Consider the following 16,695-nt stretch of genomic DNA (forward strand, 5'->3'; position numbering starts at 1 on the left):
TTTCCTTCACTACAGACACAGTGCACACAGTGAAAAACCAATATAACAACAGCCCATCTCATAACATGTTATAAAATCCTGTTTGGGTTCTGCATTACAACAGAATATGTGTTTAATTGAGAAACATTCCTGTTGATCTGTTTCTAATAGGCGCCCAGCCTCTGAGTTGACAGTGCATTTTCACTGAAACGCTTTCTCCCAAGCGGCTCCTCAAACATTAAAGGCTTAAATAAGCAAAGGGATTTCCAGAGTTTTGACGGTCGTGCCATCAATATTATTTTTGCCTTCGACCAAACGCAAACTATAGTGAGGTGAGATCGAGTTTGTTACCGCTTGGTGCCATCGTTCATCTGGTCAGAACTAATCCAGAGTCCATCAGCACGCCAACAAAAGGGGTCAGACTGCAGCATCTAATGGGATTGACCGAGCAGTAACCCCCTTTCGCCATAAAAACAAAGCAGTGAAAAAGTTCTTCGCTTCGGCATTCAGATTGTGCACAAACTGCGGTGCATTCACTGGGCGTAGGATGAGTCGAGCGCTTTCCCCTCAATGGTTCAGTTAATGAGAACACGAGCGCTTTTGACCGCTGTGCTGCCCAAGGGCTCACAGGTGCTGGCAGGGGCCGAGGGCCACTCTTCAGCCACACAGAGAGAGAAAGGGGGCGCAGGTGCTTAACATTCAGAGAGATTGTATGTTTAAACCAACCAATGCTTATCGGATGTATATTTGACTCTACCTACATTTCTTGAAAAACGCAAAAACGTAACTATACATACAATCGATGCAGCTTCCAGATAAAATGACCACTAGAGGCAGCAAAACGGCAACTACTATTTCTTTTCACACAAATTATGATTACGGGGCAAATAATCGATAAATAAAGACTTATATCAATGCAGTTCCTTGCACAATACTATGTTATGACCTCAAAACACTTTACCATTGTGCATGATTTGTACACTCATACATTTTGATATTTGCATCACATAACCAGCTCCATATGTATTGCTTTTCTTGTAGTTCTTGTAGTAAACTTGCTCTGTAGCTCACCTGGTACAGTATTGCACTCAGGTATGACTCCCAAGAAACACAAGTCATAACACTCGAAAAAAATAAAGCTAGCTAAAATGGCATGAATTGGTTCAGCAAAGGTTTTTTTGTCTCGCGCATTATTAAGTTCAGTTTTTCAGAAACCCATTTGATTCCAGATATGATTTGTTCTGTCCAATATATGCAAGTCCAAAGTTAAATAAATGTGTTATTTACACCCACTAATGCCATATGCTTTTTTTTAGGGAGACAGAGAGACGTTTGAAAATTACTATAGGAAGCAAAGAAAAAAACAAGCAAGACTAGTATTGCAGCCTCAATCTAACATGGTTAGTATTCTTTTCTCTTTAAACAATCCCGTCGATTTTATTTGTTTTTATATGCTTTAATTGTACGTTTTTCACTCCAGCATGAAACAGTGGAGGGCTACAGGAAGTACTTTAATCAGATTGTTGGGTAAGTAAAATCTGGATTTATTTTTGAAGTTATTTATGTGTAGGGCAGTATGTCCACTTTCTTATCTACAAAGTTGATTTACCATGTAATGCCAAATACCATCATGCTTTGCAGGTTCTTTGTGGTGGAAGATCACATATTACACGCCACACAAGGTCTGGTGACCAGAGCCTTCACAGATGAGCTGTGGAACATGGCCCTGTCCAAAATCATCGCAGTGCTTCGCACACACTCTGTGAGTCCACACACTTGTCTTGACTATTTTCACGATACCAAAAATTCAGTAGTCGGTACCAATACCAGGTTATTAGCATCAATTTCGGTACCATAGCAAAATTATTTTAAAATATTGAATAAAATTAAATTAGGAAATGATTGATAATACTAATAATTGTAAGTAAATCAAATATTAGTATAGCCTTCAAATATTGTCAAACTAAGACATCAAATGAAAATGAAAAACAAAGAAACACATTACAGGTAACCGAACAGGTCTACCACACTTACACTGCAAAATTTTTAAATGAAAATTATGTCATTAATTATTCACCCTCCTGTCGTTCCAAACCCGTAAGACATCCGTTCATCTTCAAAACACAAATGAAGATATTTTAAATGAAATCTGAGAGCTTTCTGTCCCTCCATTGACAGTCCATGCAATTACCACTTAGATGCTTCAAAAGGTAAAACCAATCCATATGAATTGAGCGGTTTAGTCCAAATTTTCTGAATAGACACGATCACTTTATATGATGAATATATTGAATTTAGGCTTCACATATATTATTCACATATAAACATTGACCAGCGAACATAAACAGAAGCTCATCCGAACCTGCTTGACGCACGAGAGCAAACCTCATTGGTTCTTGCAGAAGCTCAAACGTGCTGCGTAACACTAGAATGAACCTCATTGGTTCTTGCTGAAGCTCAAACATGCTGCGTAACACAAGAATTAACCTCATTGGTTCTTGTTGAAGCTCAAACATTCTGCTTAACACGAGAATGAACCTCATTGGTTCTTGCAGAAGCTGAAAAGTGCTGTGTAACACAAGAATGGACCTCATTGGTTCTTGCAGAAGCTCAAACGTGCTGCGTAACACAAGAATTAACCTCATTGGTTCTTGCTGAAGCTCAAACATGCTGCGTAACACAAGAATTAACCTCATTGGTTCTTGTTGAAGCTCAAACATTCTGCTTAACACGAGAATGAACCTCATTGGTTCTTGCAGAAGCTGAAAAGTGCTGTGTAACACAAGAATGGACCTCATTGGTTCTTGCAGAAGCTCAAACGTGCTGCGTAACACAAGAATTAACCTCATTGGTTCTTGCAGAAGCTCAAACGTGCTGCGTAACACAAGAATGGACCTCATTGGTTCTTGCAGAAGCTCAAACGTGCTGCGTAACACAAGAATTAACCTCATTGGTTCTTGCAGAAGCTCAAACGTGCTGCGTAACACAAGAATTAACCTCATTGGTTCTTGCAGAAGCTCAAACGTGCTGCGTAACACTAGAACAAACCTCATTGGTTCTTGCAGAAGCTCAAATGTGCTGCGTAACATGAGAATTAACTCATTGGTTCTCGCACATCTCACACAGCTTCCGTTTACCACAAATTATGTGTGTGTTGATGAATGTTTATATGTGAATAAAAGCTGTTCATCATATAGAGTCTCTTCAGCAAATTTGGACTAAACCTCTTTGGAGTTCATGTGGATTAGTTTTACAATGTCTTTATGAACTTTTTGTCAAAGTGGTAGTTGCATAGCTGTCAATGGAGGGACAGAAAAGAACCTTATTTGTGTTCAGAAGATGAACGAAATTTGGAACGACATGAGGGTGAGTAATTAATAACAGAATTAAATATTTTGGGTGAACTATCCCTTTAGGTATCAACTTGGTACCGAAGTACTAGTACTTTTGACAACACTAGTCTCGACTGAGTCTGAGTATGTGGGGGGTGCACTAAGGTGTCTCATGTAAGGATTTGACCCCCCCCCCCCTCTCTCTCTCCCTCTTTCTGCTGTGCTCTGGCCTGAGTCTCTTTTTTGTGATTGAAAGTTAGCTAGCAGTGGGAGAGAGCAGGCTTGACCCCTTTGTTCGGGCCACAGGACTCAGGCTGTGAGCTCCAGCCGCAGGGTATTTGCATAATCCCTCACTGATTTACAACTGACTGGCCCTCCAAACACACTCTCAGCCCCAGCAGTTTAGAATATTCACAGTTAATCTGCTGTTATTGTTGCAATCTGTCCTCATTAGGCCCAACTGACCTCTCCATTAGATCAGATTGAATGGATGGCCACTGAAAGGGCTCACCAGGAAATGCTTCCAATTATCATTCCAAATGCCTTGTTTTGAAAATAAACTTCACTGAAAGACACGACTAAAGCCCTCTTAGCTCCTGACCTGCCTAAAAGAAAAAAATGTATCGTTTTTGGAGACGATTGTACAGTCATTTAAATCTATTAATTCCAAGAATGTATTCCTGACATGCTAAATTAAAACCCCAGAAACCTCTTTAAAATCGTAATAGTCATAATCAATGACTGGAAAAGTCTTGGAGAGTCATTGATCAAAATCTGTGGGAACCTTGAGTGTGTAACTCACTTTTATATATATATTATATTTTTAAATGACATAATTATGCATAATACATTTAGATCATTACATTAAAAATATATATAAAGTTATAAATAATTTAAATAGTAGTCTAAAAAATATTTGCTTGACTTTGTCCATTTCTAAGGTCTTTGTTTTGTTCCTCTTTCAGGGGTTTTTATATTCATATGTGTGTGTTTTTGTGTTCACGTTCACATGCTTTGTCAATGAAGTACATCATGTCCTGAAGTGTGGAGTGACGGCGTGTGTTGCAGCTTGACCAGTGCTTATTTAACCGTGTGATTTACGCACTCACTCCCCGCGTCTGAGAGGCAGGCCACTGCGCCCTATCTAAATGTTTAACAAGAGAATCACACTAGTGCAAGGGGCTGTAAATCAAACCTGCAGCTCCTGTACAACCACCCTCACTATCAAACCCCACCAACCTGGAAGAGACTCGTCTGGCTCATGGTTAAAAGCTCTGGAGATCTTTGCGAATGCCAGCCGTATGGTAAATCTCATAGCGTTAGGATGAACTCACATCTGCAGTTTACTGTAAATCATTAACTATTTAAAAACACTCATTAGTAATTGATTGTATGGGAGCTTTTTTCCACCACTTGAGAAGAAAAGTCAGAATTGCAAGATAAACTTGCATTTGAGAGGGGAAAAAAGCGTTTTTTATGGTAAATTCAGACATTTGAGGAAAAAAGTGAGAATTGCAAGATGAAAACTTAGAATTCTGTGAGGGAAAACATTTAAATTGCGAGACGTAAACTCAGAATTCTGAGGGGGAAAAAAGCCAAAATGGCAAGATGTAAACTTAGAATTCTGTGAGGGAAAAAATTTTAATTGCGAGACGTAAACTCAGAATTCTGAGGGGGGAAAAAGCCAAAACGGCAAGACGTAAACTCAGAATTCTGAGGGGGAAAAAAGCCAAAAGGACAAGACGTAAACTCAGAATTCTGAGGGGGAAAAAAGCCAAAATTGCAAAACGTAAACTCAGAATTCTGAGGGGGAAAAAAGCCAAAATTGCAAAACTTAAACTCAGAATTCTGAGGGGGAAAAAAGCCAAAATTGCAAAACGTAAACTCAGAATTCTGAGGGGGGAAAAAAGCCAAAATTGCAAGACGTAAACTCAGAATTCTGTGGGGGAAAAAGTCAGAATTCCGAGACATAAACTTAGAATTCTGAGGGAGAAAAAATTTTAATTGGAAGATGTATACTCAGAATTCCAAGACAAAAAGTCAAATATTGTGAGACGTAAACTTAGAATTCTGAGGGGGAAAAGTCAGAATTGTGAGATGTAAACTTAGAATTCTGTGGGGAAAAAAGTAAAAATTGCAAGATCTAAACTTAGAATTCCAAGACAAAAAGTCAAATATTGTGAGACGTAAACTCACAATTCTGAGGGGAAAGAGTCAAAATTGCGAGACACAAGCTTCGAAATCTGAGGGAAAAAAGTCAAAATTCCAATATGCAAAATCACAGTTGCTAGATGTAACTTGAAGTTACAACAGTTACAATAGTCTGAATTGTGAGATATAAACTCGCAAACGTAATTAACTTTATTTGGTAGTGGAATCAAGCTTTCATAGACTGAGAATTGCCTTAAATTGCCAAAAACTGGGGCATCAACACGTTTCTATTGCGGTTCTAGCTTGAATAGTTTTTTTTTTTTATGATAATGAAATGTGTTCGAGTGTGAACACTCAAATCCTCAAGGATTTGTCCAGATCGTCTGTGCTGCCCGGTGCCGTGTGGTTTCATACAGCAGTGGGTGGGCAGGCCTGTGTGCTCAGACATTCACTAACCCTGTCAGTCATCACTCCCCTGCCTGGGTCAAGCACTGCTCTCTCCTATTTAACCTCATGGACAGGCCTCCATCAGCGGCGGGGGGAGGGCCGAATGGCCTCATTTAGATGCTAATGTAACCTAAAAACTCATTAAGACACAAGTGTATTTGATCAATAAGTGACTGGCTGTGAGTTACCCATTTAGAGAGAAATGCTGAACCTAAAGTAATCTGGTCCACAGAAATGTGGTTCAGTGAGTATTGGTTCCTCTGTATGAATCAATGGACAACACACGTTTTTATTGTGCAGTTGTAGCGAATCGAATGAAATAAATGGCTCATATTTAACCCCTAAATTAAAAGGAAAGAATGGATGATATTTAAGCTTAAATCTAAGACCATTAAGAAATTTTGGCACCAAGGCTGCATTTATTTGATAAAATGAAAATTGTGTAAATGTATAAGATTTTAAACTAATTACAATGTAAAATACATTTTCTCTATTTTATTATATTTAAACTAGGGCTGTCAAAAGATTAATCGCGATGAATCTCATCCAAAATAAAAGTTTGTGTTTACATAATATATGTGTGTGTACTGTGTATAATTATTGTTTATATATAAAAACACACACAAGCATGTATATATTTAAGAAAAATGTATTATATTTATATATAAAATATTTATATTTATATGTAATATAAATTATATAAATGTATATACAGTATATACATGCAAATATTTCTTAAATATATACATGAATGTGTTTGTATTTATATATACATAATAATTATACAGAGTACACACAAATATATTATGTAAACACAAACTTTTATTTTGGATGTGATTAATCGCGATTAATCTTTTGACAGCCCTAATTCAAACATGTAATTTATTCCTGTGATGAAAAAGTGGAATTTACACATTTCAGGATTATATATATAATAAGAATATATTTTGTGATATTGTTGCATTTTTGTATTGCAATATACAAAATATATATACGCTTTGTTCTAAACACATTTGTGATTTGTTAAGAATGTTAATGTGAAAGTTGTACCATTTTGTTGTCATTCTTATCATTACTTTTTTTTTTTAACCCAATAGTCCTACTGCAGTGATCCCGACCTGGTCCTAGAACTGAAGAACCTGATTGTTATATTTGCAGACACTTTACAGGTATTCTCCCATCAAGCATATGTTGCTTTCCAATTACATTTCATTGACATTTATATTCATCTTTAATATATCGATAAATTCTGGTCAATTTTCTTCTTTTTGGCTGCTTACTCACTATGATTGTTTTGCTTTTGTAGGGTTATGGCTTCCCTGTGAACAGACTCTTTGACCTTTTGTTTGAGGTTCGCGATCAGTACAATGAAACATTGCTCAAGAAATGGGCCCTGGTGTTCAGGTGAGCTGAACTGAACTTACCTACAACTGCATTGTTTTTGATGTTAGTGAATTATATGGTTCTATTCGTTGTTATACAATGACATCTGTGTTCCCTCTGCTGAAACAGGGATATTTTTGAGCAGGACAACTACAGCCCCATTCCAGTGGAGAATGAAGAGGAGTATAAGGCTGTGGTCAGCCGCTTCCCCTTCCATGATGCAGAGATAGAAAAGGTTTGTCAAACACTCAAAAACACCATTTTGCCCACTTAATTGAAGTAATTAGTGCCTTGTATAATGTTGGAATAGTCTCAGAATTAATATATTTACTAGTGCTGTCAAATCGATTAATCGCGATTAATTGCATCCAAAAATGTGTGTGTACTGTGTACAATCATAACGTATATATAAATACACACTCATTCATGTATATATTTAAGAAATATTTGCATGTATATACTCTATATATTTATATAATTTATAAAATATTACACACTTTTCTTAAATATGTATTTATATATACATAATAATTTTACACAGTACACACACATATATTATGTAAGCACAATCTTTTATTTTGGATGCGATTAATCGCGATTAATCGATTTGACAGCACTATTATTTACCAAAAGTGATGATTCATAAAAGCACAAATGTAAATATTTATTTGAAATATATCACATTACAGAAGCAAAATGGGTTGAGGGTGTCATTTCAAGTTGATAAGATATGTATCTTTCTTCATTAAACAGCAACAATTTCCAAAGAAGCTGCCCATGTCCCAGTCAGTGCCTCAAATCTACTCTCAAGTAAAGGAGTTTATTTACGCCAGCTTGAAGTTCTCAGAGTCACTCCATCGCAGGTGAGCAGACTACACAACACCCATAAATCTTCATCAGCTTGTCCCTGTTCAGAACAAAATTAAGAAAAGATGGAAATTCTGCTTTGGATGCAAACTCGCTGTTGTTAGCCATACAACCCAATAGAAGACACTTAGGAGCAGACCTTCAGTCATTCAGTCCTGTCACTCATCTCTTGTCAGTATGGGCTCGTGGAGCTGTTATCGTGACATGACTGTCTTCATGGGAAGCCCTTATTTACGGGTCTGGACTGTCTTTAAAACCACCACCCTCCCTCCCTCCACCTCCAGCCATCCCTTCTGACAATATTTGTTCTCTTTAAGCTCTGTGGCATTCGGCTGGCTGTTGTGAGGGGTCTGTGTTGTGCTTGTCACTGGCACCCCAAATTCTTTCCCAGAGGGTTGGATGAGCACATAGTCAGTGGATTTTACCTTCCACCCCATCCCTTCCAGGCGAGTAGCAGAAGAGATTAAGGCCCACTCACAGCAAAGTTCTTTATTGTTTTTCGCTTAGGGGTAAAAATAATTTTGAAATACCTTTGTTTGAAGTGGTATACTGTTAGTGAACATCCCAGCGCCGTCCACACTGCTGGGTGCGCCGTTTAGTGAATATATAAATATGTGCTGCGCACTTTCCTCTCAATAACAAAATAAGCACAACAAAATGACACTGGTGAAAAAAACGCGGTGAAGAAAACGCGGTGAAGAAAGCATCTTATCATAACAACAGGGACATGTCTGTACATTAGGGGTGTAACGGAAAAAAACGAAATTCAAACGATAAATGCCGTTTTAACGCTCTTTAATGTGACGTGACAGATCACTTTATAGGCGCGTCAGTTCAAGCGGCCGCGCAGCGCGCACATGTGAACGCGATCATCTGTGAAGGCGATCATCTCTTCCTAAGGAATTGACATGAATTAATATCTTAAGGTATATTGAGGATACATTACAACTTACTGAAACGTATCATATGTCATGTAATCGCTCAATCAGTGTTTTAACCACGGAAAGATGTCAATAAAACTAAAAAATGTCATGCAGCATTACATTTACCTCAGAAGTCATTCAGTCCACAGCTGTTAGTTCACTATAGAAATCAACTCTTTCACTAAATATATACTATATGATCCTATATATATTCATTATATTCTACTTAACATGTTAGTGATGTCTTGTTTATTTAATGTATGTTTAGATAAATCTGTCATGAAAATGACAGACACTGTGTATAAATGATTATATTTCAACAACGAATTGGAGAAAAAACTATTTTATAATTAGGTTTAGAAGTTAATGCAAAAACTGCCTTATGTGAAGTTTACATGTTTGCATACAATGTGTTATTTGAGTGTTGATTATTATATCTAAAAATAAATAGCAACTGAATTTAGGCTAATAGTTTGGGCTCTGTTGTTAACCTTTAATATTATAGTAATGTGCAAGTAAGGGTTCCCTATATAGTTTACAGCATTATCTTTAAGAAACGTTTAGTTATAATTTAATTAATTTAAGGACAGACACAATTTTTTCAGTAAACCACTGTTTAATAAAAATAAATAAAAAGCAATTTTGTAAAACTGCTGTACCGAACCCGTAGAACCGTGACTTCAAAACCGAGGTACGTACCGAACCGTCAGTTTTGTGTACCGTTACACCCCTACTGGACATGCTCTGCAATTTCGCACTAGTTATTTCGATTTGCTTTGAAGCAAGCATCTTTACAGTATTAAACATGATAAAACAGTGTATCTTTCAATTAAAATGATAACTTCAGTTTCTACTATGAAGCAGCTTTCCAGTGTTTTCATGTTTTTACTCTGACCTCGACGGACTAAACAGAAGAAATGAACCAGAGAAGGTTTTCACGTTAAAAAAGGCGGAGCCTCAGACCCATTCCTACTTATTATGTAATCACTACGAACCACTGGTAGTTCGAAGGTGTTTACTAGCTGGAGTAACTGGAAAGTTTGCTTTGGCAAGCCGTTTCAAACTCCAGAAACAAACTTAAGGCCCCGATATACTTCAAGCGAAATCGAAGAACAAACTGATGTGACATAATTTCGAACAAAATCAGGCTGAAATGAAGTTCGTTTGGCGTTTGTTTTGGGAATTTCAAACAGCTTTCCGGAATAGTTAGCTTTGGCTAGTAAACACCTTTATACTACCATTGGTCTGTGGTGATTATGTAATAGGTAGGTGTCCGTGGAAATCTTTTCTGGTTCTGGTTTTCTGGCCTTTTCAGACCGTCGAGGTCAGACGTCTGCGAATGAAAACACTGGAAAAGCTGCTTTATAGTGAATGAATAATGAAGTTGTACTTCTGAGAAACGAGAGACTGACATGTTTTTCATGTTTAGTACAGTAAAGCTGCTTGATTTTTAGCTATCTATTGTATAATGTAACGTGACTTCACTGGAGTGCCGTAGAGCTTGTGCAAACATATCCACGTTGCTATGATCAGATGCTTTTTTTATGCTTTATTAAAATGCTTGTTGTGCTTATTTTGTTATTGTGAGGAAAGCATGTAGCATATATTTACATATTCATCTAAACGCCGCTTTTAGCAGAGTGGGCATGTGGGATGCTCGATAACAGTATATCACTGGTCATGTATTTCAAACTTCGTTTTACCCCTAAACGAAGAATGAAAAAGAACTTCGACATGAGTATATCAGTGTTTAGTTTTGGCTTGATTTTATTCGAAAATAGGTCACATCAGTTTGTTCTTTTTCATGCGAAGTGGGGCCTTTAGTGTTTTTGACCAGGACGATATTTTGACCAGTATTTGCACTCGCCAGTGCTTGTCTAGGCATTTCCACAGACTATGAGCCAAACAATGAAACTTCTTTTGTTTTGAGCAGTGAGAAGAGGATGTCAGGAACACTTATAGATTGATTTAACAGTCTTTTCCCCTCCTGTCCCTCCGCTAATCAATGCAAACGACTGCAGATTTCACACTCCTCTCTAATGGTTTCTTTGTTATTTAAGCAAGCGATAATGAGCGAAGTATATCTGCACCTCTTCATGGAGTGTTTCCCACCTGATCACTCCTCCTAATCAACACCTCACACTGGGACATATAGTCCCCAACTGCAAAATCAACAGCAACCAGCAGTGTCCTGTAAACACTCACACCTTACAAGCGTTCTGGCAGCAGTAGGGCTAGTTGTGGACCCGGTCAATACTGATGGGTGATATTTGAAAAGTGTTTTGTTTTGTTTTGTTGTTGTTGTTGTTGTTGTTTTTGGGGACCATGCAATGAAAGTCAAATGGGTCCAGTGTTGTTTCAACCCTGAACTTCTTAAAAAATAGATTATTTTGCTTTGCGTAGAAGAAAGTCATTTTGGGGAGTAACTAACCCAAAGTATCAATGTGAGTATTTTTTTTTAAAAACATTTCTCAGTTGTTTTCAAATCAATGTAGCATTCAGTTAACAAGATAATTTTTCTGGCAAGTAGCAGTGCAGCACAACAAACCGCTACACTCCTACGCTATTTTTGAATTTTCCTCTCTCTTGCTAAAGTACCTTTGCAAAGCCATGTTCCTTGTCTACTTACCACATAAATAAATAAATGGAATACATTTAAACCATTTCATTATGTCAGAAGAAAGAGCGATGTGAAGCACCATTGTGGTTGATTTAAAAACTAGCACAGTTATGTAGGAAATCAGTGGCCTGGTAAAACATTCAATTTATTGTCATCATGCAAAATTATATGACAGCAGACTGCTGCAACTGACCAAATCATTTCAAAATAATTTATTCTAGAGAGTTGTAATAAATTGAAATAAGAGTCATTCAACAATTTAGGGTACTTCATGTCCATTGGTAATTATATTTTTAACAATTTTCTTCAGAAAAATCTAATTTATCAATTATGGGAATGCATATTATCATCTCGTACAAATATTTTGTGTGTCCTATGCTTTAGTTTGCCCTAGATTACAGTTTTGAGGTGTCCATTGAGTGGGTCTAGAGTTAATGAATAATAATGAATAAAAGTTAGTCTACATTTATCAATATACATTTTTTTTCTAAAAATCTAAATACTCCAGAAAAATGTTTTTTAAAATTAAGTTTACATTTAATTTTCTTTAAATTAAGAAAATATTTTGCTGATTGTTTCAATCTTCCATCTACAATAACCTTTTGTCAAGGAGTATATTAATTGACCGTCAACTATGTTGGGTACATTGTTATGGTGTGCAGTATTTTTATTATTTAAATTTAAAGATATATTTAAATTTAAAGACCCTCTGTGGTGAAAATCAAGTAATGTTGTTTATATGTCTATGTGGTATTTTTTAATATGCTTCAAGACAAACCTTGTGCAAATTCATCAGTCAATACCTTTGCTAAGTATTTTCTCTTTAAAACTGCAGTGAACCAAAGACAGTCTCAAAAACAGTTTTAAATCGCCTTTGTTTCATACTGTCACAAACATGTAAACAATCCCGCCAACATACAGGGCCGGGCTTTTCCTTTCATGCTCTGTGGGCATTTTAACAGAGTGAGCACAAGAACACCTTTAAGAAGAGACAAGAAAAAATCGGGCGCATATAGTAATATAGCAGGTGAATTATGTATATGCTGTATATTACGATGTGATGAACTATATGCCTTTCTCCACTGACTCTCAAAGCGTTTCTAAGGATGCTGATTTTTAGAAGGTAGCTGTCTGAGATGAACGGGAACATGGTTTGTGTAACATTAGCAACGCACTATTAACTGTTTGATAACATAGTCAAGCCAAAGGCTAATCATATCAATTACCGCTATGTGTCCGGCGTTGTAGAGAGCGATACATAAAACACATTACCATTCTAATGCATTATACTTGTAGACGACTCTGTATAACTCGCTCTTGTTGTTCTTCTTCTGAATCAGTTCTGAATCAGTTTTTCAGATCAGGTAGTCCAAGCTGGAGGCGTGGATTAATTTGCGTATTCATGGATCCCATATACTAAATGAAGAAAAGGTGTAGAGTTACATTCAAGCAATTTTAAGGCATTAAGAAATTATTTTCACTGGTCTTAATGTTATTTTGATTATCAAAGATGAGTTTTAAGGGATACAATTATTGACTGCTGGGGGACTTTTAGGTTAACTTGGTTAACTTGCCTAACCTGATCAAGAATATAACATGTGGTTGGTCAGACAAAGCCTGCCCTTAAAATTATGATTCAAAATGGTGGCATTGTCAACTATGTTACCTCATGTCAACTAAGTTACCCTGTAACATAGTTGTTGTTACCCTACTGGGTGACTGTGTCCACTGAATTTTATATATTCACACAGGTTGGAGTTTGCCTAACATCTCTTAAAACTATTTAAAATCATGTTCCTGTCCTTAGTGACCATGCAGAGTAAATCATATAGATATCTTCAAATTATATGATTCATAAAAATGTCTAAATAGTCGCTGTACATATGGTAGAACGTGTGTAGGACTTAAATGGTTAGTTCACCCCAAAATTAAAATTCTGTCATTAATTACTCACCCTCATGTCGTTCCAAAACTGTAAGACTTTTGTTCATCTTCGGAACACAAATTTTAAATTTTTAGGTTATTTTTGATGAATTCCAAGAGGATTCTGAACCAGCCATAGTCAGCAATGTCATTGCAACTTGCAAGGCCCAGAAAGGTAGTAAAGACATTATTAAAATAGTCCATGTGAGTCCAGTGGTTCAACCTTAATGTCAAGCAATGAGAATATTTTTGTGCGCAAAAAACATAACTAAAATAACGACTTTATTCAACAATCTCTTCTCTTCAACATCATTCCCTACGCTGTTGACATAATAAACAGTGCAGCGCTTCTGGGTTGTACGTGATGACTCTGGCTCATTATTGGCTGGCTCCTGTGTAGGGTTGGCTTTTTTCGATACCGGTGCCACACCGATACTTTTAAAACGGTACCGGTGCCTGAACCGATACTTAAAAAAAAAAAATGAGCCACAAAACGAGGTGGATGAGATTTAAGGAATGGCTTTTTATTTATTTTTTTATTATTATTATTATTTAAATTGAACAATTTATTACAAGTTTAAAGTATACTTAAATATATAAATATAAATAAATACAAAACACAATTTACTCAACAAATTCACAGTAAAACTAAAGCCACCTAACCCAACTACAACAGGCCTAATTTAACTCTAAATAACAGTTACAGTAATAACAGCAGTCTGTATTCTTGGTCTGCAACAAACCAGCTTCAAGCTTCAGCTTTATTTTGCAGAAATATGACCATATTCTCTGGCTAAATATTTTAGAACGCATCGCCTTATTTTTTCCATGGCGACGCGTCATGCTTCTCACATGACACACAGCTGCCAGAATAGCGCTGTGTGACAGCTCAGCTGTATCGGGTTTGTTTTGCTTTTTCTTTTTTATTCAAAATATTCACAAACTTGCTAACTATCTGATTTTCAAATATGTGTGAGCGAATGTGTGTTTGTTAATCTATACTGCGCGATGGGCGGCGCCATGTTAGTTTGTGCCTCGGAGAATCGGATCTGTCGGATTTACATCACAAATTCATTCACGTCTCACGAAATACATGAAATTAAGTGACTGCTGAACTGGGAGAAGATTAGAGTAAACTGTATAGTTACTATATAATGTGTATCTGATGTGAATAAAACACGTAGTCAAGTTATAGTCTGAAAGGATTGTTTTTGCCGCTTCCATAGACAATGGAGTTTATATGTCTGAAACCTAAAATAAACATATGGTTTAAAACACTGAATAGTTGTGATATGTGACGAGTGTGTATGTCTCCGGCTCTGTGCCAGCCAAAGCGCGAAAGCTCGTTTGAATTTAAGTGGCACCGAAATCTGCATTCTGATTCTGTCCGGTACATTTTGGCACCGGGTTTCGGTACCCAACCCTACTCCTGTGTCAGCATTACACGCATGCGTTGAGCCAATAATGAGCCGGCGTTCTGACGTAGAACCCGGAAACGCTGCACTGTTTACTGCGTGAACAGCATAGGGGAATGGCGTTGAAGAGAAGTCTTATGTGGCGTTCACACCGGACGCGATTCGCGCGAATAATTCACGCTAATCGCGCGAAGGTGGACGCGTGTACATTTTGAGTTTACTCGCGCGAATCGCGCGTGAAATTCGCGCGAATCGCGTGTGACATTTACTGCACAACAGATGCGAATTCGCGTCATGGGCGGGGCTTCCGCCAGCAGCTCGTCTCGTTGAGAAATGGCTGACATGGGCTGTGTTTACATGTCTTTTTTTTTGTTCATATCTACTGTTAATGTGTGACAAAACGTAGTTTTAAGACTTTTTCAGTCGATAATGTAGTTGTTTAAAGCTCAAATCTGTGGTTTATTTACATAAACAGTGCCTATTTGAACATTTTATCTGCCGTTGTCGGAGCTGTGAGCTCCAGCGGACAGCGCGCTCAGCGCACGTGAAAGCCGGCGAGGGCAACCTTTCCTCGGCCAGTCCTTCTGCCGTCTCCCGCTGGCTCTGATGTCTCTGTGGTGTGTCTCGAGCTATAATTCGTCTTGTAACGGCCGATCTTTGGTCTCATGGATCTATAATTTGTTCCCTGGCAAATCGTTTAGGCTGAGGGCAAAGATAAGTTTCATTACTTTATATTTTTAGGCTATAACTGTACGTTGCAGTTGTAACGTTAGCCTACTAGCACTGACTTTGAATGTTTGACTGCATTGTTGCTTTGTTTCATGTATAGCTTGTTATACATTACTGATACTTTTGTATTATTGATCATACATAAACTTGCATTTAACAAAAAGATACTGGGTTGTGTTTCATGTAATTTAATGTTATCACAGTGATAATCATATTGTCTGAACCAGATATCAATATACAGATTTTCTCTTCATTGTTGTCACTACTAGAGCAAGCTCCTGATTGGTTAACGCGGCGCGAAATATCCGCCAAAGTTCAGATTTTTCAACTTGAGCGTTTCGCGCGATTCACGCGATTCGCGCGAATCGCGCGTTCAAAACGCTCAAGTCGCGTCCTTCTCGCCGCCTCATTCGCGCGAATCGCGCCGCAAAATGCCATTTCGCGTCTCTGCATTGACTTAACATGTAAATCACTCGCGCGAATCGCGCGAATCGCGTCCGGTGTGAACGCACCATTACAGGTTTGGAACGACATGAGGGTGAGTAATTAATGACAGAATTTTTGGGTAAACTGACCCTTTAATCAGAGTGTGTAGTGTCAGTTTCTCAACAACAACAAAAATTCTCATAATTGCAAGTTTATATCTCACAATTCTGACTTTTTTTCTAAGAATTGTGAGATATAAGCTCCGATATGTGAGACAAATAGTCGCAGTTACCTTAATTTTGTACTCCATGGCAGAATAAAGCTATAGACTAAGAGTGGAATGATTGAACATATTTCTTTGTTAACTTGTGTTTCAGTTCAACCGAGATTGATGACATGCTCCGTAAATCCACCAACCTGCTGCTGACGAGGACGTTGAGCAGCTGCTTACAAAACCTCATCAAAAAGCCGCACATAGGATTAACAGAGGTAGTGTTGAT

At 37.5% G+C, this 16,695-nt stretch overlaps 1 protein-coding gene across 4 annotated transcripts in view; it reads left to right on the forward strand.

Moving 5' to 3' along the window:
• exoc6 (exocyst complex component 6) overlaps positions 1–16,695 on the forward strand; it is an 80,528-nt gene that overhangs the window by 41,918 nt on the left and 21,915 nt on the right. For all 4 annotated transcript variants that reach the window (XM_079801321.1, XM_079801324.1, XM_079801323.1 and 1 more), the window contains exons 9-16: positions 1,296–1,379; positions 1,460–1,506; positions 1,621–1,741; positions 7,007–7,078; positions 7,216–7,313; positions 7,422–7,527; positions 8,046–8,155; positions 16,573–16,684. In XM_079801321.1, the coding sequence (XP_079657447.1) occupies positions 1,296–1,379; positions 1,460–1,506; positions 1,621–1,741; positions 7,007–7,078; positions 7,216–7,313; positions 7,422–7,527; positions 8,046–8,155; positions 16,573–16,684 (750 nt within the window). The remainder of the gene's footprint in view (positions 1–1,295; positions 1,380–1,459; positions 1,507–1,620; positions 1,742–7,006; positions 7,079–7,215; positions 7,314–7,421; positions 7,528–8,045; positions 8,156–16,572; positions 16,685–16,695) is intronic.

Source organism: Gobio gobio (genome assembly GCF_949357685.1).
Source record: "Gobio gobio genome assembly, chromosome: 20".
Lineage (NCBI taxonomy): Eukaryota > Metazoa > Chordata > Actinopteri > Cypriniformes > Gobionidae > Gobio > Gobio gobio.